Here is a 27,879-nt window from a genome sequence, read left to right on the forward strand (position 1 = left end):
CATTGAAAACTTGGATCTTAAGACCAGGGTCAGACTTCTATGAGAAACATCAAACAATGGAGAAAACCAGAAAATTTTATGTGATAGAAAACAAATTATGTCTGCTCAGCAAATGTCCATTTCATGTCACCTATTTGTGTGTTTCTCTTGCCAGAGTTGTCTTCTGTAGCCTTTGCTGAAGTGTCCTGAACAGACAAAGTCTAAATCAGTGCTTAAAACAAGAGTATGCAATAAAGCTTTATCAAAAAGCTTTGCTGTCTGTTTCCATGCAGATTTGAGGTGTCTGGGGTTTCTTGCTTTACATTTATTAGAATGACTAAGTTTTTGTTTGTTCTAGAAGATGGGCTTGTGTTAAGTTACACAGTGATCACTGACATTTTTCCTGCTTTGGGCCTTTTCTTCCTAGGCTTTCAAATAGTTGGTGGAGAGAAGACAGGGAAACTTGATCTGGGAATTTTTATTCATTCAGTTATTCCTGGAGGGCCAGCTGATTTGGAAGGGACTCTAAAACCAGGTGAATAGCATAAAATTCCATCTATGGCTCTGGGTATTACAGTCCTTACAATAGTGACCTTCAGTCACCTTCCAGACAGTTTCTGAAAACTAGTGATGCTTCTTTCTTAAGACTATACAAAAGCAACAATCATACAAATCAATGTAAAAATGATAAAGTTTGAAGTAGCAGAAAATTAAAGTTATATATAAAGATAAGGGCTTTATTTTCCATAGTCTGTCTTGCAGATGCATTCTAATTTAAAGTTTTTAAAACTCAGTATCCCTACTGTAATTTTTTAAAAAGTGAAATGGAACCATATACTATAACCATAACTGTAGTGGGGGGGAGGAGAAATATGGGGGTTTTTTGCCTTTTCTTCTTAGTCTGTGTCTTAAATGAGCAATATGCAGTTCAGTTTAACTTCTGATTTCTTCTTTTTCTTTTTTCTTTTACAGTAAAAGAGAAGGTAGAAATCAGAACATGTAAAGATTTGGCAGGTTTAAAAATAGGAAATATAACCAGTTTTTGTGGTGTGGTTTGGGATTTGGCTTTCTTTTTTCATGATTGGAGTTTCCTGTTCCAGCATCACTTGAAGTTTAGTGATTTTTAATCTGTGTATTGTGTAGTTGTCAGACCTGTACTCCACATTGTCACTGATGGGTAAAAACGTAGGTGTTGGACTGTATCTGAACAGCCCCTTTTGTGCAGGGCACCGCCTCATATCCATAAACAGCACGAGTTTGGAAGGTGTCAGCCAGCATGCAGCCTTGGAAATCCTGGAGAATGCTCCTGAGGATGTGACACTGGTCATCTCCCAGCCCAAGGACAGGCTGTCCAAAGGTAGGGAGGGATCTGCAGTCTCCCCTGTGAGCAACCCCGGGTAGCTGGGAATGGTTTAGGGACAGGATAGAGAGGGGGTGTGTGAGGGTATCCATTGGGGGGTACAGTGTGAGCAGCGAGCTTCCTGCGGGATATCTGGGTGTGTGAAACCTTCCTGGGCTGTAAGCTGAGAAAAGGGTGTCGTGCTGCAGATAAGCTGATGGCTGTCTTGTCTCCTGCTTTGCAGCATCGTCTAGCACTGCTCAGATCAGTAATGGAGCCAGGGGTTACTTGAGGAGGCCCTCCTCAGTGCAGGACACCGAGGCAGAGTCCTCTTCCGAGGAGCACAGCCGGTGCCGCGCTCACCAGAGGCCCGTTTCGGGCAGCCTCTCCGCACTGTCCAAGCGGGATGGGAGCGTGAGCTCCCAGGATTCCCGGACCGAGAGCGCCAGCCTGTCCCAGGGCCAGCCCACCTTGGGCAAACGTGCCAGTGGCAGAGCCCAGCAGGATGTCCAGCTTCACAGCGAGCCCCAGGCTGGGCCCTCGAAAGCCCTCGAGAAGAGGAGATCCTCGTCGGACAGTGCTCGAGCGAAAAGTAAAAGGCCCGGGGTGGTGGAGCCTGTGGAGTATTCTGACCGAGGGGATTCTGACATGGATGAAGCAACCTACTCCAGCAGTCAGGAGCAGCAGCCAGCTAAAAAGGCATAGTGGCTTTCATATGAATATTTCCCATCAGTGTGAGAGTGGGATTGATAGCTGTCTCTGGGCGTCAGGATGTGAGGGAGGAGCAGCCTGGCCTAGCCTGCAGCTAATGCCAGTAGCTGATTTCTAATAGCATGGTGATTTTGTGCAAAATAAATGGAGAAAATCACTTCTGTAACTTGGAACAACTTTCCAGCTTTCCAATGTCACAAGATGTGTCTTATTAGAGGCAGATTGTGCTTTGGGATGAACTTACAGTGCACTTCCTGAGGCTGTAGGAAACCTCCTTTCAATTCTGTGTTTTTGTCCAATATGTTCATAACCTAGTGACCACTCCTAGAGGTAAGTTTATTCACTTGTCAGATAAATGAAGTTTTTTCCTCAAGGAAAGTAGAAGTGGTACATCTGGAGTGGGTAGCAGCAGAATTCATTGTCTTCTGGGATTGATCTAATCCTTGAAAAACTGCTCTTGTGCATTAAAATTCAGCAGTGAGTCATGCTCTTGTGCAGACACAGTTGCTGTGTCACCTTTCCAAAAGGGCACAATCACAAGTACTGAAAATTTGTTTCCAACTTGCAGTGATTCCTCTGTTCATCTGATGGAGGTTATTCAATTAAATTGTGGCAGCTCATGCTAATTAATCCAACAGACTCTAGGCTGCTGTACTGCTGAGGTACTGCAGTTTCGGTGTTCTGTACCCAGCTCACTTGGACTGTAAAGACTTGGCTGCTAAAGGTCAAGCATATTTGTGTGCTAAACCTGTTCAATGGCAGGAATGGAAAGAGTTGAAGCAGTGAGTGTTATTAATTGGTACTTTGCCAGGTGGACTCCTCCTGGTTGTGTCTGACTCAAACCCCTTACCCTTTAGGGTCTTAGCTAAAAGCATCTGTTCCAAAGGCAAAAGGCAAATCATTGTCTCTTTTTGTTTTGTTTGTTTCTTTCTCTCTCTCTCTCTCTTTTTTTTTTTTTTTGTTTTTGTAACTAAAGGATTCTTCCTCATCGAATACAGCAAACAAAGTGAATTCTAAAAAGGTTTCTACAACACTTCTTAAACCTGGAGATATCTTTGAGGTTGAACTAGCAAAAAAAGATAACGGCTTGGGAATAAGTGTCACGGTACTGTTTGACAAGGTTTTTAGATGTTTTCTCTTTTTTCTCTACTCCCAGCAACCCATTAAATTACTAAATTACAAGGAAGCAAAATATTTTCTGGAATCACTTTAATTTATAGATTTATTGATGTGTAGTTAATCTTACCAAAGCTGAAAAGTAATACTATTAATTTATATTCATTTTTTTGTCATCTGACCCTTAAGTAATTTTTGTTTTTTGTTTTATGGTGGAGCCCCAAAGCCCTAATAGACTCTTATCACAGATGCTGCTTTGTGAGTACAAAAGACAAGACGGTCTTTGTCCCTTGCTACCTAATCTTGTGGCAGATTTGCAAGGAAGGAAGGGAGACCCTCCCAGACTGGCACCATGGGCAGTGGAAGGAGTATTGTTATTTAAGGGTATCTGTGCACGCTCAGTCACATTCACCATGTTCAGTGTTCTCCCTCTGCTGGAGAAAAGGCAGAAAGCAAAAAACTGCATAAACCCAAATGAGACCTGGATGACACTGCTTTCTTGCGATATGAGTCAAAACCATATTTTTTAAGACTGCTATCTCTTCAGGCTATAAGATTTTGAAAGTAGTTTTATATTTAGGGCCTGTCATACTGCAGAGTGGCATTTCAGGGAAGAGAATAATTTACATACACTTTCCACTGCGTCTGTTCCTGTATTAAATATATACATTTTAGTGTATTTTAATATTCAGCTATTTTTGGTGGAGGAATGATTTGGAAGCCTAGTGCTGTTTCCATATATATGGCTAGAACTGTAAAAAGAGCAGAAGGAAATTCTGTTATTTTGGCATCCAAGTCTATTCAAAGCCATGTTCCATTGCTTGAGAGAGTTGGAGGAACAGTGGTGGAGCAGGAGTTGGTTATTGAGTAGCACCAGACCTGCATGCACTGGCTTTGTAGAGATGCCAGAAGATGCCAGCCAATGCAGAGATTTCCCTTGAGAGGCGACCAGGTGTTGTTTTCACTGCTCTTTGCTTTTCCAGCCCCCATTCTGCCCCTTCATTGTTTTGCTGTGCAGTGGTGGTGAGGAGAGGTATGCAGTTCCCTGTGAGTTACCTGGGTGCTTTGGGAGTGAGCATTAACACACTGTTGGTCTTCCCCTTCCCTCCAAGTCTGTGGAGCACAGTGAGCCAGAATCACACAATGGTTTAGGATGGAAGGGACAATTAAAGACCATGTAGTCCTACCCCTCTGCAATCAGCAGAAAGGCCAAGGCCCTCCAAAAACAATGTCAGTTCAGCCTGAGCAGCTTGGACCTTCAAACTTGTCTGAACTGAGAGAAAGCAGCACTCCCATATCTCCTGTTACATCAGAGAAGTTGTGTTGGAGTAGGACACTGCATGGTTGTGCATCTCCTGCTTTGGCATGCTGTGCTCTTGCACATCTCTGAGCTTTGGTGTGCATGCAAGCATGTGAAGTCCAACAAAATGCAGACATATTTCTGCTGAAGGACATTTGTTTGTGTTTTGTGCATTTGCATTGTGATGCATTGTGTTTTCACAGTCTTCCCACCCCAACTTCATTCGTAGCAAATTGCATGACTGCACTGAACATGCTTGATGTAACATTTTTTGATTTTGATAGTTTCTCTGGTTTTTCTACATGCCAGTAGCCCAAATGCTTCCTAAGAACAGTTTTCCTTGTGTCACACTGTGTTTAATTACTAAGTATTCTAACTGCAAAATGACTAACAATCCTATTTTTGTTTTCTGTTTAGGGTGGTGTAAATACTAGCATAAGGCATGGTGGTATTTATGTGAAAGCAATCATTCCCAAGGGAGCAGCTGAAGCAGATGGCAGAATAGAAAAAGGTAGGATTTCCATTCTTTTAGTGGGGACTCTTAATGTGGAAAAAGGGCAGAGGACTGTCTGGGGGGGACTTGACAATATCCTGTGGCCTGGAAACTAGCACTCTGTTTGCCTCCTGTCCTTGCACGTTTTTCACTGAGAAGAACTATTTCTTCAAGCTGTTGCAGTTGTCATTTTAAATATTGCCTTGATAGCTAATTCTGCAGGTGAAGATTAAAAAACTAATGTAGATCAACTGCAGAACCAGCAATGCTGAGGCTGTGGAAGGGAAAAATAGGAGATAGCTTGTGGGATTTTTGTTCTCTAAAGCAGCCTATGTTAATGGAGAATGCTTCTCTGTTCCAGGCACAGAGAGAGAGGGCTTTGTGTTATTTGTGGCCCTCTTGCTTGGCACGCCCAGCAACTCAATACAGAAAATGCTGTAATTGTTATGGCTCTTCTTGTTAGAAAGCCAGGCCACGTTCTTCACTGAAGTGAGCATTCCTGCTGTAGACTAAGATTTGTTTTGAATAAAGAGTCTGAGCTTTCTGGCAGGCTCTCACTGTGATGGTTAATACTAGTTTTGACATGGGATTATCCCACAGAATCATTAGATTGGAAAAGACCTTTGATTTGAACCATATAGTTTATTTGCAAAGTTCTCTTCTTGGCTCAGAGCATGGAAGGGAAGGAGAACTTCCTTAAATAACTGTCCTTGTGAGCTCAGACTTGAAAGTTTCTGTGCATCATAGATGTTTTATAGGTGATGTTCTGCCTACTTTTTCTTAAATTATTCATGTAGGTGACCGTGTGCTGTCTGTCAATGGGATCAGTTTGGAAGGAGCTACCCATAAGCAAGCTGTTGAAATCCTGAGAAACACAGGCCAGGTGAGTGGCTGCTGCTTCTACTCCTGTCTGTGATGAACCAGTTGAGAAAAGAGGTGAAGGAACCTCAAGACTGGACTTCTCCCCAGTGTTGTTGTGGTTATTTTAGATTTGATTTCTAGGACTCCATGGCTTCCTGGCACACCTGAAAATAGTCAATGAGTGTACACATTCAGAACTGCTGAGAACTGCTATTTGTGTTCACTTTATAAAATGTTTTTAACTTAATTCCCTCTACAAATGTGCAAGTGACACTATCTTTGACACCTCTTAACACCCTCACAACTTTATAGGAAGAAAACCCTTTCTTACTGTATTGGCAAATGTCTTGCAAGTCCATTAGTGTATTTTGGAGGTTGTCATTTAACAGCCCTTAAAAAAAGGGGAGTAATTGGAGGACATATATGGGGAGGGGAGTATCTCTAACACTTGCTGCTGTAAAAGTTTGGACCTTGAGAAGTTAGAAGGAAACACATACTCTAGACTGTGCTATCTCTGTTGCCAGTTAACTGGAGAATGTTTCATCTCTTTAGGTGGTGCACCTGCTGTTGGAAAAGGGTCAGCTTTCAGGGGCCAAGGCTCATGCTCCAGTGACACCACAGTGCACGCTCCCATGCCAGATGGGGCAGTGTGAGCCACAGGAGAAGCCAGCAACAGATTCTTCAAATGCCAAAGATTACAGCTTTGTCACTGCAGGTCAGCTCCCACAGAACAATTGTCTTAACTGTCAAAGCATCCTGTAGTTTCATAAGATTGTCTTTACTTCTTGGGATGGAAATGGAGTGGGTTAGAACCTGTACCAAGCCCTTGCACATAATGCAGTCTCTTTGGTTTTGTGCCGTTGTGTTTCTTCTTAACACTTCCTTTCACATCTTGGTTACTTTGTTTAACTACTGTTAACTTTTTGCTCTCTCACTGTTTCACGTTCTTTCCCAGTGTCATCTTAGATGCCAAGGCTGTAGCAAGGTTGGAGTTAGGGGGTGCTGCTGTATCTGGTGCTGCTAAGGGGTGCCAAGGGGAATTTAGATATTTATATATAAATGAGTGCTTCTGTGGGTCCTGCAGCTCCTGTCTTAGAAGAGAAAAGACATCAAGAGCTAGATGAAGATAGAAGGGTTTGTGCTCCTGACTAGAGGTTGACATAATTCAGCCTCTCTTGCTGGTGATTTGTGCAGGTGAAGGGAAGCCTACCCAGATGGCAGAACCCCTGCAGATACCTTTGGGTCTTCTTGCATGGGCTCTGTCCTGTCTGCCAGGAGCTCCAGCTGCTGCTCTCACTAATCAGTGGCTGGAAAGGTTGTGTCACTCTGTGCTTTAAAAGGTTCCTAAATGGACTACCTAGGGAATAAGTCCTTTGGAGACACTCTGCCCTCCTGCACTTTGATGTCAGGCCAAGCAGGCCGACTGAGAAGTTGTGATCAGCTTTTTGTCCCCTTTAACCTGGAGGGATCTTTTGGGTAACACTTCTGTTCAACTCAGTGAAAGAGCCATGTGAGGGGGAGATTGCACATTGTCATGTCTGGAATATGAGCACCAGATGCTCTTTCCATGGCCATGTGCAATAGGAAATAATAAGTTAATTGTGGAAACCCAGGGCACCAGGAATATTTCTCTGTCTGCTCTGGGGTGTCCTGACCCCCAGGGGAGCACTGACCTTGACCCTCATTCACGGAGAAAGTTTCCTAGACTTCAAGGTTGACTAGAATCCACAAAAGTGTGAAATAGATTATAGAGAGTAGTGTAGGTGTATCACTTGGTGAGCAATTTAGATTTTGGGAATTTTAGTAAAGAAGCAAGATGGGGGGGCACAGGGTGTCATGCTGGGTTTCTTCTTCATGTTTCTTCTTCCTCCTTCTTCATGGATTTGAGTGGCATTTTGTAATTGGGCAGAAAAGTCCACATTGCAAGCTTTTGGGGATCAGTTATTGGGTTAAAAGGGAAAATAATCTATGTGTCAGCTCTTAATTGGATAGTTTAGTCTTAAAAGACCTTGTAACAAGAGACTGTTAGCCATTTTGTGCCTTCTCACAAAAAGCTGCTGAACTCACAGTAGTGAGCTGTTTTACTGATAAGAAATAATAAACCCTTGAGTCCAAGCATGAACTGCTGTCTCAAGTGTCTTCAACCCAGACCCAGAGGAACCCAAAGCTGCTACACCACAGTTCATGTTTCTTTTACAGAGAACACATTTGAGGTGAAACTCCTGAAGAACAGCTCAGGCCTCGGGTTCAGTTTCTGCCGTGAGGACAGCCTGACCCCAGAGCAGCTGGGCTCGACGATTGTGCGGGTGAAGAAGCTCTTCTCTGGGCAGCCAGCCGCAGAGAGCGGGCAGATTGAGATCGGGGACGTCATCCTGAAAGTGAACGGGGCATCACTGAAGGGCTTGTCCCAGCAGGTTTGTACCCATAATAGTGAAACTCGTACTGTGATAGTCCTGCAAGTCTGCATCTCACAGTGAATCCCTCTGTGGCCACAGGAAGTCATCTCTGCTCTGAGGGGAACATCTCCAGAGGTCTCTCTTCTCCTTTGCCGGCCACCATCCGGAATACTACCAGACATTGACCCTTTGTTGCTGGTAAGGTGTCTGGAATGGGATTTTTTTAAACATTATTTGCTGTTTAAGGTGGGTGGGTGGGTTAGTTCCATCTGCGTTATTCCATCTGCAAGATGCAAGATGCAAATGGAATAACGGAACCACAGAAATGTGGTTCTTGGAATGAATTCCTTAGGAGAGCACTGTTAAAGGAATGTATGGCTTCAAAAGCTTTTTTCCTTCATTTTGTGACCTAAGGCATGAGAAATTGGTTTAGCACAGTGTTTCTGGAGCAGAGATTTCTTTGCAGCCCAATGTTTTGAAGTTGGTATCAGATAGAAATTGGATATTTTTGTGAAGGATATTCTGCAAAACACCGATTTGGTGTTGATGTATGTAAAGACAGGGAAAATGTATTCATATTTACCTCCTGGAAATTAGAGATGTCCCAAAGAATATTTTCAAAATGGTTCAGTAAATAAATTGAAAGAGCAGAAGGCCATTTTAGGATACTTGAAGAAGTGGAAATGAAATGTGTTTCAACAAAAGAGAGTGTAGAGGACAAATTGCCCAAAAATTAGGCTTTCCATAATACACAGGAAAGTGTAAAACTAATGAAGACAGGTCTTCAGTTTAAGTTCCCCAGGGAATTCATCACAGCACTAAGCCTGCCAGAGTTCAAGAAGCGTTTGGACAAGGCTTTATGGCAACCGGGTGTGATTCTTGAGGCTGTCCTGTGCAGGGCCAGGAATTAGGCTTGGATGATCCTTGTGGGTCATCCAAGTAGACAAATACAAATTTAAGTGAAGTTAGGATTAGAGTGAGAGAGATGCAACTAAGCAAACTCATAACACAAATAACTCTTCCTATAATAGACATGTTTGTAATGTGGAATAGCAGGAACTTTAATAGAACTTTATCAAACTTTAACAGGAACTTTAATAAAACAGTGCACATATTAGAAGTAGAGGAAAACCAAATTTTTTTTTTACATTATCACAGACTGATGTTTTCATGTACACAAGAATCTGACCATAAAAGCATAAATGAAGTTTTTAAATCTTTTCTGTCTGCTGGCTGACATAATGCTTGGGAATATGTGACAATTGGCAAAATTGTTATTCAGTCTGGTGGTTAATAACTTGGTTAACAGTCAGCATTTGCATAAATTATCTTAGTTTTTGTGGTCTGTTACTGTTGCTGTTTGGTTGACAGCTTCTCTGGTTCCCTCCTCTGTGAGGCTGGTTTGACTTCAGTAGCTCTGTGAGCCTCAGCTTCTGGTTGGAAGGGATTTCATGGTACTTGCATAGAAGACTGCTGGGGAGTGTTTAAAGGCATCTGTTAGTAGGCTTTCTGAAGCTAAAGTATTTTTGTTTTCCTTAGATTAATTTAAAGGTTTTTAACAACATAAGTTTCAGATTTTTGCACACTTTGTCTTGGCCAAGTTGCATTGAACTTTTTGGAACTCTGCTATGATGTGTTTCAACAGTTGGGTCAGTAGCCACTGACTCCTTGTTTTTTGGTAATTTTGTGCAGTCTTTGAAACTTTCTTTTGTCATCAGAACTGGATTATTGTGAATTAAATGCTTTTGCTCTTGTAGACCCCCATCCATTCGCCCCAACAAGTTTTTCCAGAGGTCAGCAGAGAAGTTTCTGGTCCATCAAATAGAGAACAAGGTGACAGCTCAGATGAAAATGAAGCTACTGATCTGAGCAAGAAAAGGCTAAAATCTCCCTCCAGAAGAGACAGCTACAGCGACAGCAGCAGAAGTGGTGATGAGGAGGTGATGGAGTCAGCGGCCCAGGTGGGCCTGGGCTGGAGTTCAGCGCTGTACCAGGGCTCAGGGGAAGCTGAGGCACGGGCTCAGGCTCAGTACGAGGCACACCCTGCCCAGAGGGACGCTGTCCGCACCATCCTGTACCCTGATCAGGAGGCTCCCGGCAAGGCAGAGCTGGAGGACAGGTATGCTGCTGATAATGATCCTCATCATCCTGCAGAAATGTTTATAAAAGTAGTTCATTGGACCTATTCATAGAAACGCTTCTCTTGGTTTGCTTTTTACATCTGCATAAAGTCAGTGTTGGTTCATATATTAATTTATGAATGACAGCCACATTGTACTTACTCCTGTTTTTCTTTTTTTTTCTGCTTTATCTGTAGTGATCTGCCTTTGGATTTGCCAGTGATCCCAACCTGTAGAACTGTACCTGATGTTGCCACATCCATGTTAATAAATGACTGTTATGCAACTCCTGTCTCTGAGCTGACTTCACACCTGGGAGAAATAGATTCATTACTCACCCAGCTGGAAAAAAATGCTGAAGAATATGAGCCAGTAATACACTATTTCTGTCTTTCAGGAGCCTAAATGTCCTGCTGTGGTTGTTTTAGTCGTGATTTTGGGAGTGGATAGAATGTAGGCACATTAATTTACAAATGGGATAGCTGTAGGCTATACTTGCACTACTCTGGTTGTGTGCCTATTAAATGGCACATACACTGCCATTTGTAATCAGTGGCAGCTGCTTATACCAGTGTCTGCAGGCATTTTCTGTGTGGGCTCTTGAAGAGTTGATACATTTCCCTCTGTGGATGTGGAGGCATCCATGTGTACATAGGTGGATGTGTGTATGTCCATTTCATGGGTCATTTCATCCTGGAAACCTTGGCATTAAATATTTACCCACCTCTCAACCATGTACTCAGAGGAAGCTTAAATGGCAGATATCTTGCTTCTGCTCTTTTAGTTTTAGGTGGTTGTTCAGAGGTCAGAGAACAAATTGAGGCATCAAGGGCATCAGGAGACCCTATTCTTTGCTGCATTTATAAATATGAATCCCAAAGATTTTCTGCTGTGCTGGAAGATGGAGCCTATTTTTGAGGCTCTTTTGAGAAAGCTTTTGATACCACAGAAATGTCTTGTGTATCTAAGGGACTTCCATATCATCACGTAATCTGTTCAAATACTGAAAAAAATTGAAATTGAGTCTTGATACATCCCAGTTGTGAGGGTCTTCCATGTTATAAGTAGCCAATACTCCATTTTGACAAGAAACTGTACTTTTCTTAGTCCCTTCTTCAGAAGTTTTTCTCCATCCTTCCTGGTGCTCTGTGATTTTTTTAATGCAAATGAGACAGATCCATATCTTTCAAATCAAAATTAATGCAAATTAAAGTGGGCAAAACACGTGCATGTCTTCAGTTTCCAGAAAGCTCTATAATTTTGTGTCCCACTGTAGCAAAATATGCTCACTTATTTTTGTTCTGAATAATTATGGATGTGTTGAGATATTTAAAAATACAGAGCCTTTCTTATATATGGCACCTACATTAGGGTGAAATAAGGTGTGAGTTTTGATGTGTGCCTTCAAAATTATGTTTAATTCATAGACTTTTGGCCCCATGTGAATTCCATGTAAAACATTATTTGGTTCTGTCTTGAACTCATTAGAGATGCTTATTTGAAGCATTTAAGCTGAGCCTGATAAGAAACGTTGTGCCAGGCTTGTGTCACACTTAAATCAGTAGGTAAATGCATTGTCTTAAATTCAGTAAAATGTTCTTATTTCTTCTGATTGCCTGTTAGTAAGGTGCTGTTTTGTCCCCCTAGGAAGTGGAGCTCAGAGTGACTCTGACCAAGTCAGACAAGGGCAGCCTGGGTTTCACAGTGACCAAAGGTAACGACAGTGTTGGCTGCTACGTGCATGACATTGTTCAGGATCCTGCCAAAAGCGATGGGAGACTGCGGCCTGGAGACCGACTCATAAAAGTGAGAGAATTCACCTTTTCATGTTCGGGGATTGCACAAAATGGACAACTTTGAGTCAAAAAAATAATTAAAAAAAAAGGAGCTGTGTTGTAGGCCAAGTCAAATGTGGTTAAAGAGTAAAGATAGCACCTTCTGAGAGACATGATTCAATGGCACTTCAGAACAGCAATGTTCCTTCCTTCTTCCTCAGTAATGCTGTCTTACTTGTGGCCTAACAAGGACACCTCTGTTGCTTTGTTCCTTGCAGGTGAATGACATTGATGTCACCAACATGAGCCATACTGATGCTGTCAACTTCCTGCGAGCTGCCCCCAGGACTGTCAGATTAGTGCTGGGGCGTGTTCTGGAGTTACCAAAGATGCCAGTGTTGCCTCATTTGCTGCCTGACATTACACTGATGTGCCATAAGGAGGAGCTAGGTAACACAGAATTAATCTGCTTTTTGCCCTGAAGGAAAACCTCCCCCTTCAGTTACAAAGAAACCTTGATTTTTATTGTTTTTCCCTTCTTTCCCTGCAAAGGTTTGTCCTTATCAGGAGGCCATGACAGCCTTTATCAAGCTGTGTATATTAGTGACATTCTCCCCAAATCAGTTGCTGCCAGAGAGGAAAGTCTCCATGTACTAGATATTATCCATTACATTAATGGAGTAAGCACACAAGGAATGACTCTGAAAGAAGCCAAAAGAATGCTGGAAACATGCCTCCCAACAGTGGTGCTCAAAGCAACCAGGTGTGTTCTGGAAGCAGATGCTTCCCCGTACTTTTTGTTTTTCTTGCATGGTTGTGTGAGTGTATCTGAGAGTGTATGAGTAAAACCTGTTCCTGATGTGACAGGAACCACCACATGTTACTGAGGACTGACTCTATGGAAAGGGTCTGCAAATTCACAGCTTTTGTGCTGCAGTGGAGCACAAGGGTATGTGATACTTGCTGTCTTTGTGCTTCTTGGATGCACAAGGCTGTGTCCAGCTATGAACTACAAGTGTTCAAATAGGCCCCTTGCAATCCAGGAGGAATTAGTCAGAGACCTGCTGTGGCACTTGGACACTCACAGGTCAGTGAGGATGGATGGAATTCATCCAAGGATATGCAAGGAGCTGGCAGGAGAGCTCACCAAGCCACTCTCCATCGTTTGTCATCAGTCCTGGCTCACCAGGGAGGTCCCAGGTGACTGCAGTGTGAGCAGTGTGACACCCATCTGCAGGATGCAGGGAGCTACAGGCCTATAGGCCTGACCTCAGTGCTAGGGGAGGTTATAAAACAGATTACCTTGAGTGACCACACAGCATGTACAGAACAAAGGGATCAGGCCCAGCCAGCAGGGATTCAGGAAAGCCAGGTCCTGCCTTGCCCACCTGATCTAATTTCATGATGGGCTCCCCATCTGGTGGATAAGGCAAAGGCTGTGTGGATGTGTCTGCTGGATTGGGTGAAGTCTCTGATGCTGTCTCCCACAGCACTCCTGGAGAAGCTGGCAGCCCATGCCTTGGGGAGATGCTCCTCACTGGGTTGAAACCTGGCTGGAGTGAGACAGTGATGGTGAATGGTTCTAGTGGGGTTTCCCCAGGGCTCAGTGCTAGGGCCAGTCCAGTTCCATTTCTTTATTGAGGATTTGGAAGAGGGGATTGGACATGTCCTCCCTCAGTTTGCAAGTGACACCAAGCTGGTTGGGAATGATTAGCAGTTTTACCAGTAGTACTGCTTACTTCAATATCTGTTGCTTACCGTGATTTACTTATTTTTTTTAATAAATATTCCTGTAAATATTTCTTTCCACAGAGATGGTCATGCAGTGTTCCCAAAATCCAAAAGCCCAGAGAACTCAAGTCCATGGCCAATGAAAGCTAATGGTAAGATTTCTGTGCTTACTCATAGCAAGTGAAATTCACCTGTTTATAAAAATAAAGGAACTGATGTGGAAAGCGAAGGGAGACGACCCATCCTTTGATCAGCATCGAACTCCAATTTATTGATCCAGCATGCACATTTTATAACCGTGTTAATTAAGTTCATACATATTGCAAAACCCGAGCTCATCATTGGTTACAGATTAAACACCAACCCCTCCTTTTGTTTTCAATACCTGTGGTTTGTTATTTTTGCTTTCCCATACCAGCCAAGGACAGAATATTTACTTGTTATTGAAGACGGGCTTGAGAACTCTTGCTGTTTACAGAGACGTTTCTGAGAAACAGGCTTGAGAATTAGCTGCTTACAGCTGCCTTTTACTTTTCCATCAGCTGTATATTTTCATGGCCCTTTTTCCTTCAAGCCATGTCTGAGCAAAATTCTCCAACAAACTGATATGGACCAGAAGAGAATATCCTAGTCCAGCTTTTTGTGACCAGCTCCAACAGGAGTTTGCTTGATCTTTCCTCTAAAAGCTCCATGAAAAGAGATTCACCAATAGTGTTTTTATGATATCATCTCTTGTGTAGTTTAGTAATTCTCTAATATAGAGCAGAAGGGTTCTTTTGAAGAAGGACCCAAGTGTCAGATAATATTTAAAAAGAACAAAAGTAGTCAATGACAGATGTTTGTGGGGCTGTATCTCATACTTTTTGAGGAAAAGGGAATCAACACTGTTCTCAAAGATGTATGTTTCCACTGTAAGTTGTTAAACTTTTTATCAACATTTCTCTTTGCTTTGAGTTGGTTACTTGTATTAGCATTCATGCTTTCTGATCACATTAAATAGAACATTCAAAAAGCCATTATATGAAGCGTAGTCATTCAGACAGAAGTTTGGCAATGCACAGAAACCAGGCAGAAATGCTACTCATGCTGTAATGTATTAAATAATACTTGCTTATTTTATAAAAATAATCACTGGGGGCTAATTTAATTTCAGAGAAAAAGTAGTTGTTTTTCCCACTTTTTTTTAGGTTTTTCCTGTGGCGATCCCTGTGATAAAACAGAGAAGTCAACTGATGCTTATGGGCCCAAGGTAAATGCTCCTCTCTTGTGCCTGTTACCATTAACCAGAGAAAAGGATCTGCTTCAAACACTTCTAAAACTAAATACATGAAGGAAACAATCTAGTGATCAAAGTATACAAACCCACTATTATCAATTGACATGAATAAGCAGTGATCATAATAAAAATGCAAGTTTTTTAAATTGATCTGCTCTTTCTTTTGGCACTACTTTGTTGAAAGAGAAATTGTCTTATGAAAAGGATGTTAGGCTATCATCCAGGATACTCCATTCAGCCCATAGTTTCTGCAGATGCTTTCATATTATATTTGCTAGGTGATTTTCTTTCTTTTTCCCCCCCTTAGTTTTTCCATAGAAATGCTGTTGTAGTGGGACCAAAAATACTGAATCTTGTATACATTTTATAGGGATTAAAGTAATGTTAAGTACTACCACATGTTCTATTGTAAAAGCTGCTGCTTCATCAGCATGTGAATTTTTTTCTTATTTCCTTGATTTTGTTTTATTTGTTTGTCACATGAAACTTCTCATCCATCACCCAGATATCTCAGATGATATGAATAGAGGTTTTCATTTGTTGCTGAGGAGAGGTGAAAACTTTTTAGTGGTTGTTTGCTGCTTCAACAAACTGCCAGGCTCTTTAAGAGTTAATTTGTAGCAATTTGTTGATTGTTGTTTGCTTCCTCAGGTCAATGGCAATGGCATCCTGGGACCTTCTCAGGGAAATACAGAAAACAACATCCATCACACAAAAGCACTAATGAACTTCTCAGGGGCAGAAGATGCACCTTCCCTTGGATTTACCAACCAGATGTCAGATTTTCCTAAACACATTGACAAATCAGGTAAGAGGGGATGAGATGGGCACTGTGTCATTCTGTCTTTATTGTACCAGTGCAAAAGAATCATGGCATGGTTGAATATGCTGAAATAAGCAAATGTTAGGCTGGCAGTCTCTTTTAGAAGATCATTTCCAAGTCTTGTGCATTGCTTTATGGGAGTTAGTTGATGTTGAAAGTGGATTTATAGAAATTGGATTTTCTGTTAGAGAGAAATAAAGGAAGGCCATGGTAACAGCTAGAAATAATGCCTTGTGTCTGCCCCTTTAAATTAGTTTTTGCAAACCATGCTGTACTGGGAAAACTTGTCATTTTGCACTGTTTGCCTTCAGGAGCAGAGGTTCCAGATGATGAGTATTATGATGAAGATGACCACAATGAAGTTGTCCAGTATCTGTTGGATGTTGTAGATGAGGAAGCCCAGAATCTCTTAAATCAGAATAATGCAACTTCAGAGGCTCAGAGTCTTCTGCATCTCAAGAAGGCTGCATCAGAAAATCACCTGCCAGGTAACGTGAGCCATTAAAAAAAAAATCACAGACAGCAAAACACTGAAACAAGGTGCCAAGTAAGCAGCTGATTTGTCAACAGGGGGAGTTGAACACAGACAAATAGTTGCTGATTACCGTGAATTCAAGATGCAATGTAATAAGTGAGGTTCTGGTTTGAAAAAATCTGAATTTTGCTTTAAGTAATCTGGGAAAATTATTCCTATTCTAGAGTTGTCTCTTGAGTGAAATTACTATTGTTTGGATACCTGGTCCTGCAGATGCAGTCATGTTGGTGTGCTGAAGCATTTCAGCATTTCATTGACTTCAGCTTGCACAACTTGGAAATGTGTTGAAATCTCTCAAAACCAAGCAATTCACCAACTTTTGTCTATTTTAGAAAGATTGGCTCTTTTTCAGTACCTCATTCTGACTGTACACATTTTTCTTGCTTCATTCCATCTCCTCAGTTTTACTTGTCATTAACTCAGATGTAGTGAGGAGTAGGATTTGTAGTTCCTTTGTGGTATGCATGCTCCAAAAATCCAAGCAAGATGCTTGCTGCTTCTGTAGAGATTCCTTCTAAAACTCAATATACACCTTTCAAAGTTGTAATTATTTCAGGTCATGACTACAAGCTCATTGGGTTATTGTCATTGGTCATTGCATTAGAAGTCAGGGATCACTGAGGTTCTGGCTGTGCCAGAATCTCAGCTGAGGAATATCATTGGAGCTCCAGTACTCCCAGTTTCCTGTAGGCTGTCCTTTGTGACTGAAGATGAATTGAATCCATAGGGTATAGCAGCAGGGTGCTGCCACAGCAGACAAATACAAGTCAGATTTTATCTGGCATGTCCTAATTACATTTTGTTATGCAAAGAGTAGAGTCCTGGTTTGGACCTACTGCTGGTCTAAGTCCAACTGAATTGCAGAATAACCACTGGCAGGGATAATGTGATACCTCAGTAGCTGCAGCCTGTCCATCAGTTGTGCTGTGACACAGATATTCTGTGCAAACAACCTCACATAGCATGGCAGCTATGCCAGTTATCAAATAAAGAAACCTAAAGTCTGTTTATCCTATACAGTAAGAACTCTTTTCAACACTCTGGTAGCAAAGAGCCTCAAAATGTGTTTCTTGGTTATTCTGGCATCTGTATTCCCTGTCTGGTGCCAGACAGGTGGAACAGGATTCACATCTATGAGAGGGTGGCTCCTGGGCATTTTCTGGTGTGTTTATGGTGTATCCCCTGATTTTTCCTTTTCAGCAGAGATGAATGGAAGGGTGACAGAAGATAAGTCTGAGGACACAGACTGTGATGGGTCATCTTTACCTGAAGATTTTTCAGAGGTAGGATGGCAAGAAGCTGGCAAGTGATCTTTCAGTTTTTTTCCTTATTGGCATAGAATTGGTGGTAATAACATGATATGTCCTTTAAATGATAACATCACTGTAGGTAGTAGCTTTAAATGATGTGCAAACATTTATTTTTAAATAGCCTATAATTATAAATTACCTATGTAAGAGGACAAAGCTTAAAGTTATTTTACACTATCATATGAAGTCCATCAGCTTTTTTTTTTCAAAAAGAGTGGTAATAAAACTACTTTATTAATGGTACTTCAGCTTTTTAATCTAAAAGATTTCAGTGATTCCTGCTCAAAGAAGGGAAGTGGTCACAGTGAAAATTAATGCCATGTAGACCTTACTGTCCAAAATGTGAAAATATGGATTTAAAATTTCTTCTCCTGCTGCTTTTTGCTAGGATAAGTTCATTAGCTTGAATAACTTCTATATGTGGTTTACTCTATGGTATTGTGTGTCCTGGTTTACATCAGTCACTGGAAGCCTGGGTTTTGTCTCTTGTTTTAAATCAGCAGAACTCTGTCTCTCCAGCACATCCTGCCTCTTGCAGCTTTCTGTCCAGTTAGTAGAGCTGAAAATCAAATTAGGAATCTGGCTCTGTGTCAATGTGCTCTAGGGAGAGCCATGAGTAAAATTGTCCCAGTATGGCAGTGGAAAAGCAAGTTGGCCTAAAATGTAGAAATTATTTTGTCGAGTTGTTCTTGAAAGAAGGATGGAAATGCCTTCCTTTGCGCTGCTGAGTCTTCATTGTCTGCTGAGGAAGGTGTGAATAGGAGTTTGTGTCATTTCGAGCTGTGTTCCATATCCACACTATAGGAACTGTGGCTTGACAGCTCTGAGGCAGAAGTTTTCACTGTCAAGCTTAGCTCATAAAGGGTTTCTAAGTATTAGAAACAAAAAAAGCCAGCTGGGGAAAACTTAGGTGACTCTGCTGCTGCTGAGAGTCAGGAGTGATTTTAATATAGCTTTTTGGCCTTGTTACAGTAGAGTTTCTTTCCAAGTGCTCAGTGTTCTCGTCCTCTGTTATTTTGGGTTAATGAGATGTCTAAAAGAGGAAAGTCTTCCATTATGTGCTGCTTTGAACTTAGTACCCTTCAGAAATATTCTCAGTAATTGTTAATTGTTTAAAACTTGCAGCATGTGAATGTTGTAACTATGTCTTTTAATGTGTTTTGAAATGCATCTTCTTCTAGGCAACACATGTAAATGGCTGTGAAGACTATTGTGAAGTAAAAGCTGTGCCAGAAAGGTAAAATTTCTTTTCTAGTGTTGGTTGAAAGCAAACCCATGAAGTCTGGAAGTCTGAAGTGTAATATGTTGGAATGAGAAAAAACAACAACAAAAAAACCAAGAAACCACCCCCAAAACAAACCCAGTAAAATATCTGTGCAATGGCTTGTTGAATTGTTCTCTTGGTCTGTTCCTTACTTTAAAAGTTGTAATTTTCCTGAATACTAGTCAGCTTTATGTGGTTTACTACACCCTACTTTTATCTGTTCCTTTCATATGTTGTTGTAGCAAGCAGCTGGACTGTGTTCAGATGTCTCCAAATAACATAATTTGCATTGTGCTAACAACTGGGTATTTGGATGTGAAGAAAACACTCAATCAATGCTGTCTTCAGTTTAAATCCATACAACCTTTATTAGTGTTACATATTCTGGTTTTAGACTACTGCAACTCAAATGTAGAGTTCCTCTGCTCCATCAGCTCCCATTTGGGTGCCTGGGGCTTACTGTTTTTTCCGTGGAGCATGAAGCATATGACTGACCAAGTTACTAGCTAGTTGTCCCTTTGAGCCACTTTGAACTTTATATATTCCCAAGGTTGTTTTTCTTGGTGAAATAATTTTAGTCCAAGTGAAATTTCAATGAAAATGTATATGGTTTTATGTTGTTAAGCTTGTGAGAAGTTTGGGATTGAGACTTGGTTGCGTTATGACCTAAGATACTTAATCTATTCATCAGTATCTTCAACAAAGCTAGAAAAATTACAATTGAAAATAGATACTCAAGTGTAGTGAATTGTGTGAGTGGTACAAATCTGCTATTGGATGCTATTTAATTGCTTAGCCTTTGAAAAATAATTGCAGTGGTAGTTATTACTAGATTTGTATATTCCTGGCTCTTTTTCCACTGTTATATTTTTAAGATCCCCTTTGGGGATGTAAAAAAGAAAACCAAGGAGGAAAAAAGTTGGGTTTTTGAGATCACTGGTGTAGGGGTCCAGTCCAGAAATAATTGTAGCTATAAATTACTTTCTGGTGGGGCTTGTTTGTTTGTTTTTTTTTAACTAGGTGGCAAATGTGTTGGTTCTAGGTGTTATTTCTTACTTCCATACCTTGTCCTCTCATAGATCCCCTCCACAGCCTTCCCTGAGCCAGGCAGATGAAGAGGAGATCACGTGGGGAAGCGACGAGCTGCCGATCGAATCAGTCAGCCAGGAGAGAGTGAATAAAGGCAAGGACATTTTACATAATCACTGGGAAACTTCAGGGTCACTTTATAGAAACAGAAGTGAATTTTGAGATGTCCTGGGTATGTTTTGAGTGTGTCAGGGTGGGTATAAGGGGGATTCAAACAGCTCAGCAATGCACTGGGAAGGATCTCTACATTTTTATGTAGTAAGTGTGTGAGAGTTAATAGGAACAAATATTGGCAATGTTGTGTCTGTAGTTGTAGAAAGCTGGGACTAGCTGCAATACTTCCTTCCTCAGTATCTGTCTCACTATCAGTATCAGCTCACTCAGCTGTAACAATAAATATATGTTTGACTGTGATTAGATTGATACATCATGTGTTTCACACATACCAGCTACCCCATGCTCAGATCAGGCACTACTTTTTTATCTCGCCTGTCATTCTTCCAGTGCTGCTTAGTGTGGCAGAGTGGCATCTGTACAGTTTGATGTGTTTGGCAGCTGGCATTAGAAATGTTAGTTCCTGAAGTTCATATGCAGCAGTCCTTTGCATTCGTTTGAAGAAGAAAGGATAATCCATGTGACACTTCAGACTAAGTCAGTATGTTTAAGACACTTCTAATTGCAGTACCAGAGAGATTCTTGGTTTATGAATTTTTGTTGTGCTTCAGAGAAGCACTGAAGGCCTGATGGGAGGCAAGATGTATTGGAAAAAAAATGTCCTTCCAAGAGACAATTGTAAAATGTGCCGTATACGTGTTGAGTATTAGTGCTAAAAACAAGTCACAGCCTGTAATGTGGAGAGTTCTGAATTATCCCTGTACATGTCCATCCATTTTTGTAGGTTATTGTGTGAAGAACTTACATTTAAAATGCACTTGAAGTTTGTTTCAATGTACTTATTGGAAGTTCAGGAAAATACTCCCTTTAGTTACTGGATTTATCAGAGCTGATTTTGTGTCTTATGGTTTTGCTAGTTAATTTGCTTTTGCCTGCCAAACTAAGAGGAGAGCCGTGTTCTCTCTGTGTATGGGGGCATTCAGGAGAAAACAGCAACATGCAAATCCAACTGTGAGCTTCAGTTTATGTTTCCCTGGTTTTAGCTATTTATTTATATTTTATATCTTCTGCTAGATTTCCCCCTAGTGACACATGAAGAGATCTCTGCACTCCCTACTGTGAATGTGCTCCCTGGAGGCAAATATTCAGGAGCCAAATTGAAGTCAGTGATCAGGATGTTGCGTGGATTGCTGGAACAGGGAGTCCCTTCTAAAGAGATTGAAGTGAGTAACTATTTGTCCTCTAAAGTCCTTTCTCCCAGTATGAAACAAAAATAGAATGGCTGGATCATCACTGCCTTGAATTCCATAGCTCTTTAATTGGAAGCTCAAAAGAGATAAAAAGACTTGACACCAAAGACTTCTTTCTCCCACAAGCTGCTGAGAGATGAGATCAGTTTGAATTCTGTTCATAAGTGCTTTTTGCATCATTCTTGTTTCTGGTAAATTACCAAGTGAATATAATGTAAACAGGCATAGACGAGGACTGTAAAGTCCAGCTACTGAATGTGAAATCAGTTTTTTCAAAGTCTTAAGTCAGCCATGTTACATGATTTTTTTCTTTTTTGAGAGAATGACATTAAATATTTATTGATAGTTATAGATTTTTTTTTTTTTTTGTTAATTTCATTTTCTTGGCTGTGTAAAAGATTCCTTCCTGTGACTGCATTATTTTGCATGTCCATGTTAGGATTTGATTTTTAATTATTCTGTTTGTTAATGACTTGATAACATAACCACTCTTGCTATTATTACCAACCAGTGTTTCCTAATGCACATAATTGCTTCTTTTCAGAACCTCCAGGAGTTAAAACCTCTGGATCAGTGTTTGATTGGACAAGCAAAGGAGAACAGGAGAAAGAACAGATATAAAAACATACTTCCTTGTAAGTCCTAACTCATTTGAAATTCACAGTTGACATTCTGTCACCACCTGTATGGTCAGATGGATTGGATCAGAGGTGGCATGGTTTGATTCCTAATCCTAGTAAGGGTGAAAATAAAGCAAACATTTATAAAGCAGTTTAAGATCAGTGAATATACTACTGTGCTGTAGTAGATAGGGATGGATGTTCACAGACTTATCAGTTGTTTTAACAAGTCCCATGTCTTAAATGATGTATACATGTGAAACCAGACAAGGTTTTTTTCAGTTTTACCCATGCAGAACTGGAAAAACAGACACGTTCTATTGTCAGTAAATTGTCCGCCATAAAATTCTGCTTGTTAGGTGTTGAGAAGTAAGAACTGACAGAGGTTAGTTCTATGTGAGGAAAAATTCTGTTTTTCAGAGTTGCTGCAGTTCAAATTGCTTATCCCACCTGTCTGCTGATTTATATTTCTCCTGTAGACATTTTTTCTTTATTAAAAGCACTGATTAGTGTCCTAAATTATTTAAGTGATTTATTTATGCTAAAGCAAGCTGTGGAAGCATCAGTGGACGTAAGTGCTGTGTGAGTGTGTAAGGCTCAGCCTGTACTGTGTGAGGGTGAGATGATGTGCACAGCTAACATGAGGTCTCTCTGTTTGTGGGGGTGACAGATGACACCACCAGAGTCCCTCTCGGGGTGGAAGGTGGATACATCAATGCCAGCTTCATTCGCATGCCCGTGGGGAGTGAGGAGTTCGTTTACATTGCCTGCCAAGGACCTCTTCCTACTACTGTGGCAGATTTCTGGCAAATGGTTTGGGAGCAAAACTGTACTGTGATTGCCATGATGACTCAGGAGGTTGAGGGAGAAAAGATAAAGTGTCAGCGTTACTGGCCAGATGTGCTCAATAAAACCACCATGATCAATGACAGACTGCGCCTCGCTCTTGTGAGACTGCAGCAGCTGAAGGGCTTCATCATCAGGGTGCTGGAGCTCGAAGAGATTCAGGTGAGTGAATCTAATTCTGCATGCTTAGAGTATTTTCTGTGTTGCCATATTTACCTTTGTACTTCTGCCTTTTCTGCTTTCACTTGCATTGGCTACGTCAAGAGGCAACCCAGGGCTTCTCCTCTTTGCCCAGTGATCATTACTGGGCAGCTGTTCCTCATGGCAGCTTGTGCTGCTTTGTGACCTTTACAGTATTTGGGCCAGGCTATGATTTAATTACACTAATAAGACTCTAAATTTTGGTCCCCATTGGCCACAGAAACATATGTAGGGATATTAATTCACTAATAATTCAGCCTGGCTGGTTGACTCCTCTGTGTGATCAGCTCAGTCTGCACAGAGTGAACCTTGCACTTTTAAATTACTTACTAGTTATTTCCAGTTTAGCTCTTGCTGTATTGAATTACAAAGCACCTTCACAGTCTCCCTCTGTTCTGAAACTTTTCTTTGGGAACTCCATTTCTTTCTTTTCATTCTTGCCATGTGCCAAACAGTGGTGTTGTTTTTGTCCCTCAGACGGGTGAAGTGCGGCACATTTCCCACCTGAACTTCGTGGCCTGGCCTGACCACGACACGCCCTCGCAGCCGGACGATCTGCTCACCTTCATCTCGTACATGAGGCACGTGCACAAGGCAGGACCCATCATCACCCACTGCAGCGCAGGCATCGGCAGGTCGGGCACCCTCATCTGCATAGACGTGGTCCTGGGGCTCATCAGCAGAGACCTCGATGTGAGTATCCCAGGGGGCGGCCCAGGGGTGCTCCTGACCTGCAGGAAGTGTGTGCCACTGAATCCATGCAATCTCTTCATGAGTGTGCTGTGCTGTTGGCAGTACTGTGGTTCTTTGCTGGTGATCCCAGGTGGGGAGAGCTCTGATATCCAGTGGGTTAGCTCAGGGAACCTCAGCAGCCAGGTGCCACTTCAGGTTGGAAGGTCATCTTCTACCATAGTGGACTTCTGGCACGTGCCATGGGAAAAATGGTGTTGCCATGGTTGCTTGGGCAATTGGTGGAAGGGGTGTGTGAATTGACTTTTCCAGCACAACCAGGGATTGCTTTCTAGGGTGATCCACAGGAGGGTGCTAGCTTCCTTATGTTTGTCCTTCAGCAGCCTGGGGTAGCAAAACTGTGCTGAATTTCCAAGGAAGATAAACTATGTTAAGCTTATCTTAGCTTAGCTCAATAGAGTTTCTAAGCTCCCTCTGAATGTCTGAAACTCTTTTCTGCGTGCTTACCTCAGAGTAAGCAAGACAGGCTGCATCCAGAAAGAACACAAGAAAAGGAGGGCTTGTCTGATGTAGGACCACATCCAGATTGCCCAGAGACAGCACATGCTGGTTACCTACTAGACAAACATAGGCTGTAGTGAATTATTTGTTTCATTACTGATGTACCTAATTCTGTTCCCTGGTTTGATGCTGGGGATGTCCCTTTGTTCTGCATGTCTGTCTTTTTTGAGTGTTTAACTTGCTGTTTGTTTTGGCAGTTCGACATCTCGGACCTGGTGCGCACCATGCGCCTGCAGAGACACGGAATGGTTCAGACAGAGGTGGGTCTGCATTCCCCAGGCACTCACTGAACCACCCGAAGTGCCAGAGAGCTTTGTGATGCACATAGCAATTGTCTTTGTGCACTGTAATTCTTGTGACACATTTGTGTCACAGGAATTAAATCAGATGAGTAGCAGGTTGTATTTAACATTTATAAACACAAGCTGTTTTTAACATGCTGTATTGATTTGATCTGTGTTAAAAAAAAAAAAAAAAGTGAGTTTTCATCTTCAAAAGCATGTGTTCATAGAGGAGGTCAGCTAAGCTTTTTTGGTTTCAAGTTGCATTATAAACTGAAGAGAAGCCCTAACTATAGCTGCTGTGAATCAATGACATGTCTTGAGATCTCTTTTGGTGATATACTCATCCAGAAGTTCAATCTTTTAGAAATAATCTGGATCTAGAGCTAATTAACTTTAGACATGGTCATCACAAGGTCTTGTTAAAATCTGCACTTTTTCTTTGAATGGGAAGGAAATGTGAAGTCATAGTTTACAAAAAAAACAAACCTGAAATCAAATAAGCAAACTATCAGCCCCATCCCCACCTCACACCCCAAAACATCTACCAGCGCCCACACCTCCATCACTCAGATTAAGGAAAGAAGTTCCACTGTCCTCTGAGTTCTGTATTAGTTGGCAAGTATTATTGATGCAAGTCCTTGAAATTCACTTGCTGTCTTAATTTCTGCTTAAATAAAGTGCCTAGTCTTCTTTAGGTGCTTTTGGTGTGAAAGATAGATAAATGTCCCTTATGAAAGATAGTGGCAGAAGAGTGTCTGTATTTGCTTTAAGTTGAGGTTGCATCTTTTTCCACTGTGGCCTTTTTGTTTGTTTGGAGATTTTTTTTTGTTTTGTTTTGTTTTTTGGGGTCTTTTGTTTTCTTTGGGATTTGGTGATGGTGGTTTTATTTAAGAGTATAACTAGTATTTAAAGTGCTGTACAACTGTGAAGTGCAAGTGGGAGCGCTTAGGTGTGCAGGCATTTTTCACATGTTCTGTAATTTCCTTTTTCTTACAGGATCAGTACATTTTCTGCTATCAAGTTGTCCTTTATGTCCTGAACAAACTCCAGGATGAAGAAAAACAGAGAGACAAATAAAATACTGAAGCAGAAGTGCATTTAAAATAAGGAAGCAAGGAGATTGAGAGGCTTTGGAGCATTTTATTTGTCTTGCCAATAGTTTTATAATCCCTTTCTTCAGTTGCTGTCCAATGCCTTTTCTATGAAGTCTCTCCATCATTCCTAATAAGGTACATAGTTTTAAGGAAAAGGGATAGCTCATACAATACCACTATTATCTTCAGCCCCATGGATGCACATGTGAGATTTTTGTATAACAATATTTAATAAAGCTGCATTTTTTTTGCAGCTTGCTTAATATGTCATGAAAGACAGAAATAAAAATATTTTAATTTAAAAAGAAAAATTAAGAAGAAGAAAAAAGTAATCCTATATTACTTCCTGCAGTTCTGCAACTGTTTTGGGGTATTTTTTTCTTTCAGGGTGGGGAAGTGGGAGGGATGAAGCAGTATTTTTATCTTGTAAACTTTATTACAAAGACCTTTTACTAGTCTCTTTTGAAAGCTTGTTCATGGCACAGAATTTTTGTCCTTCTAGTACAATTAGAGCTATTTTATAGAGGGTATCTTGAAATCAGCATTTAAGCTTTAAGAGATGCCTGTTAGCATAAGGATAGTAGTGAATGTTAACTGTATCACAGTTAATAATGTTTACTTCATAGAATTTTATGTATATATTTATATACTTTTACACAAAAAAAAAGCTGAATTATTGGGTGTCTAACCTTATAATTGATTAGGCATCTCTACTCTGTAAATAAAAATATACCTAATGTACACTGATCAGTGGGTCTGGGTGTTTTTGTGTCCTTGTGACTGATTCTTCTTGGCCTTCCATGGCATTATTCTTTGTGTTTGCTGCCCCTAAGACATAAAGTTCACACTTTAATTTTTCAGTGTCCTTCTGTTCTCCAGTACCTGTTTGAAAAATCTGGCAGAATCTGTGGGCTCATTCCTGGAGACTTTCCACACTATGGTGAAAGGTTTCTTTTCCCTCCCTCCTTGTTTTTCAGCCCACCTGGGCAGTGAGACCACATCACTTTTTTAGAGGATGTGTTTGCCCTGCTACAGCAGGGTTCTGACAACAGTGTAACCTGCTCTGCTTATTCTGCTCTCAGGCTTGAGGTTGGAGGCAAGATACCAGATTCTAAGTAGCTCTGTGGTTTAGTGGTACTGTAAACAGTCAAAACTATTCTGATAGAAAATTTTCATTTTAAGCTCTGTGGGAGCCTTGGATGGTGAATAAATGCCATCAGCCTTGAGTGGTCATTTGAGGGCTCAGGCAATATTCCTGTCCCAGCAATCCTTGACAGAACTGAAACTTTTGTGCTGTCAGGAAGGGTGTAAGAGTGCTAATTTAACAGCATTCTGCATTGAAGTGGTGGAAGTAAGTTCAGAGACTGGTTATTATTCAAGGTTTTGACTCTTTAAAGTAGTAGCCTGCAGTGTTCCAGTGTCCCAAAACTGAGGTGACCACTGCTTTGGAAGACCATTACTTAAAAAGGAAAGAGCCTTTTTCACTTTTCAGTAATACTCTGTATTTTATTCCCTCCAGCATAACAGCCAAATTGTGCGTCTTACAGAGCACCATAGTTTGAGGAAGGAAGATCAATTCTGTGTAGATAGAAGCAGAGGTAAATTGATTAGCCATGTTGGCAGTATACCTATGTGAAGGAGCTATAAATTGAGTACAGAAGATTTTCAAGACAACAGTTATATACAGGCAAAGTAAGTAAACACAGCTAGTTAATGCACTGCAGCTGCTTTAACATAAATAGTGAGTTCAGAGGGTTTGGGCATGTCTGGGTTTTAGAAACAAAAGAAAGTGTTATGGTAACCAGACAGCATGGTTAAGGCAGTTAAATTCTTTTAAATGTTTTCAGGTACATGCCAAACAATGTAGAAACAGGAACAGATATTGTATAACATGCTGCAGGTACAGCACAAACAGCTTGCTTCAGATTACAGCTTATGGGAAACACAGATCAGTAAACAACTCCAGATTTTGCTGCTTGTCCTCACTGATATGTGATGAGCTGTGGTATGGTGCATTATACCCAACTTCCTTTAAATGGTGGACACACAAAAAAGCAGAGGATAACTAACTTGACCTAATCTCCCCTTCCTCAAATAAAGG

The 27,879-nt window shown here is 41.1% G+C and overlaps 1 protein-coding gene across 5 annotated transcripts in view; it reads left to right on the forward strand.

Moving 5' to 3' along the window:
• Positions 1-26,052, forward strand: part of PTPN13 (protein tyrosine phosphatase non-receptor type 13) — a 111,739-nt gene extending 85,687 nt beyond the window's left edge. For 3 of the 5 annotated variants that reach the window (XM_064711190.1, XM_064711191.1, XM_064711192.1), the window contains exons 22-48: positions 407-514; positions 1,205-1,336; positions 1,563-2,017; positions 3,006-3,149; positions 4,863-4,956; positions 5,736-5,821; positions 6,352-6,514; positions 7,999-8,213; positions 8,295-8,393; positions 9,953-10,314; positions 10,513-10,687; positions 11,963-12,121; positions 12,369-12,540; positions 12,643-12,853; positions 13,903-13,973; positions 15,009-15,070; positions 15,749-15,905; positions 16,232-16,408; positions 17,656-17,738; positions 18,947-19,002; positions 20,109-20,212; positions 21,307-21,455; positions 22,027-22,117; positions 22,773-23,110; positions 23,627-23,842; positions 24,598-24,660; positions 25,681-26,052. In XM_064711190.1, coding sequence (XP_064567260.1) covers positions 407-514; positions 1,205-1,336; positions 1,563-2,017; positions 3,006-3,149; positions 4,863-4,956; positions 5,736-5,821; positions 6,352-6,514; positions 7,999-8,213; positions 8,295-8,393; positions 9,953-10,314; positions 10,513-10,687; positions 11,963-12,121; positions 12,369-12,540; positions 12,643-12,853; positions 13,903-13,973; positions 15,009-15,070; positions 15,749-15,905; positions 16,232-16,408; positions 17,656-17,738; positions 18,947-19,002; positions 20,109-20,212; positions 21,307-21,455; positions 22,027-22,117; positions 22,773-23,110; positions 23,627-23,842; positions 24,598-24,660; positions 25,681-25,761 — 4,223 coding nt within the window. In that variant the 3' untranslated portion in view covers positions 25,762-26,052. The remainder of the gene's footprint in view (positions 1-406; positions 515-1,204; positions 1,337-1,562; positions 2,018-3,005; positions 3,150-4,862; positions 4,957-5,735; positions 5,822-6,351; positions 6,515-7,998; positions 8,214-8,294; positions 8,394-9,952; positions 10,315-10,512; positions 10,688-11,962; positions 12,122-12,368; positions 12,541-12,642; positions 12,854-13,902; positions 13,974-15,008; positions 15,071-15,748; positions 15,906-16,231; positions 16,409-17,655; positions 17,739-18,946; positions 19,003-20,108; positions 20,213-21,306; positions 21,456-22,026; positions 22,118-22,772; positions 23,111-23,626; positions 23,843-24,597; positions 24,661-25,680) is intronic. The other 2 variants (XM_064711193.1, XM_064711194.1) reach the window with 2 other exon arrangements.
• Positions 26,053-27,879: the final 1,827 nt, after the last annotated feature.

The sequence above is a fragment of the Zonotrichia leucophrys genome, chromosome 4, assembly GCF_028769735.1.
Source record: "Zonotrichia leucophrys gambelii isolate GWCS_2022_RI chromosome 4, RI_Zleu_2.0, whole genome shotgun sequence".
NCBI lineage: Eukaryota > Metazoa > Chordata > Aves > Passeriformes > Passerellidae > Zonotrichia > Zonotrichia leucophrys.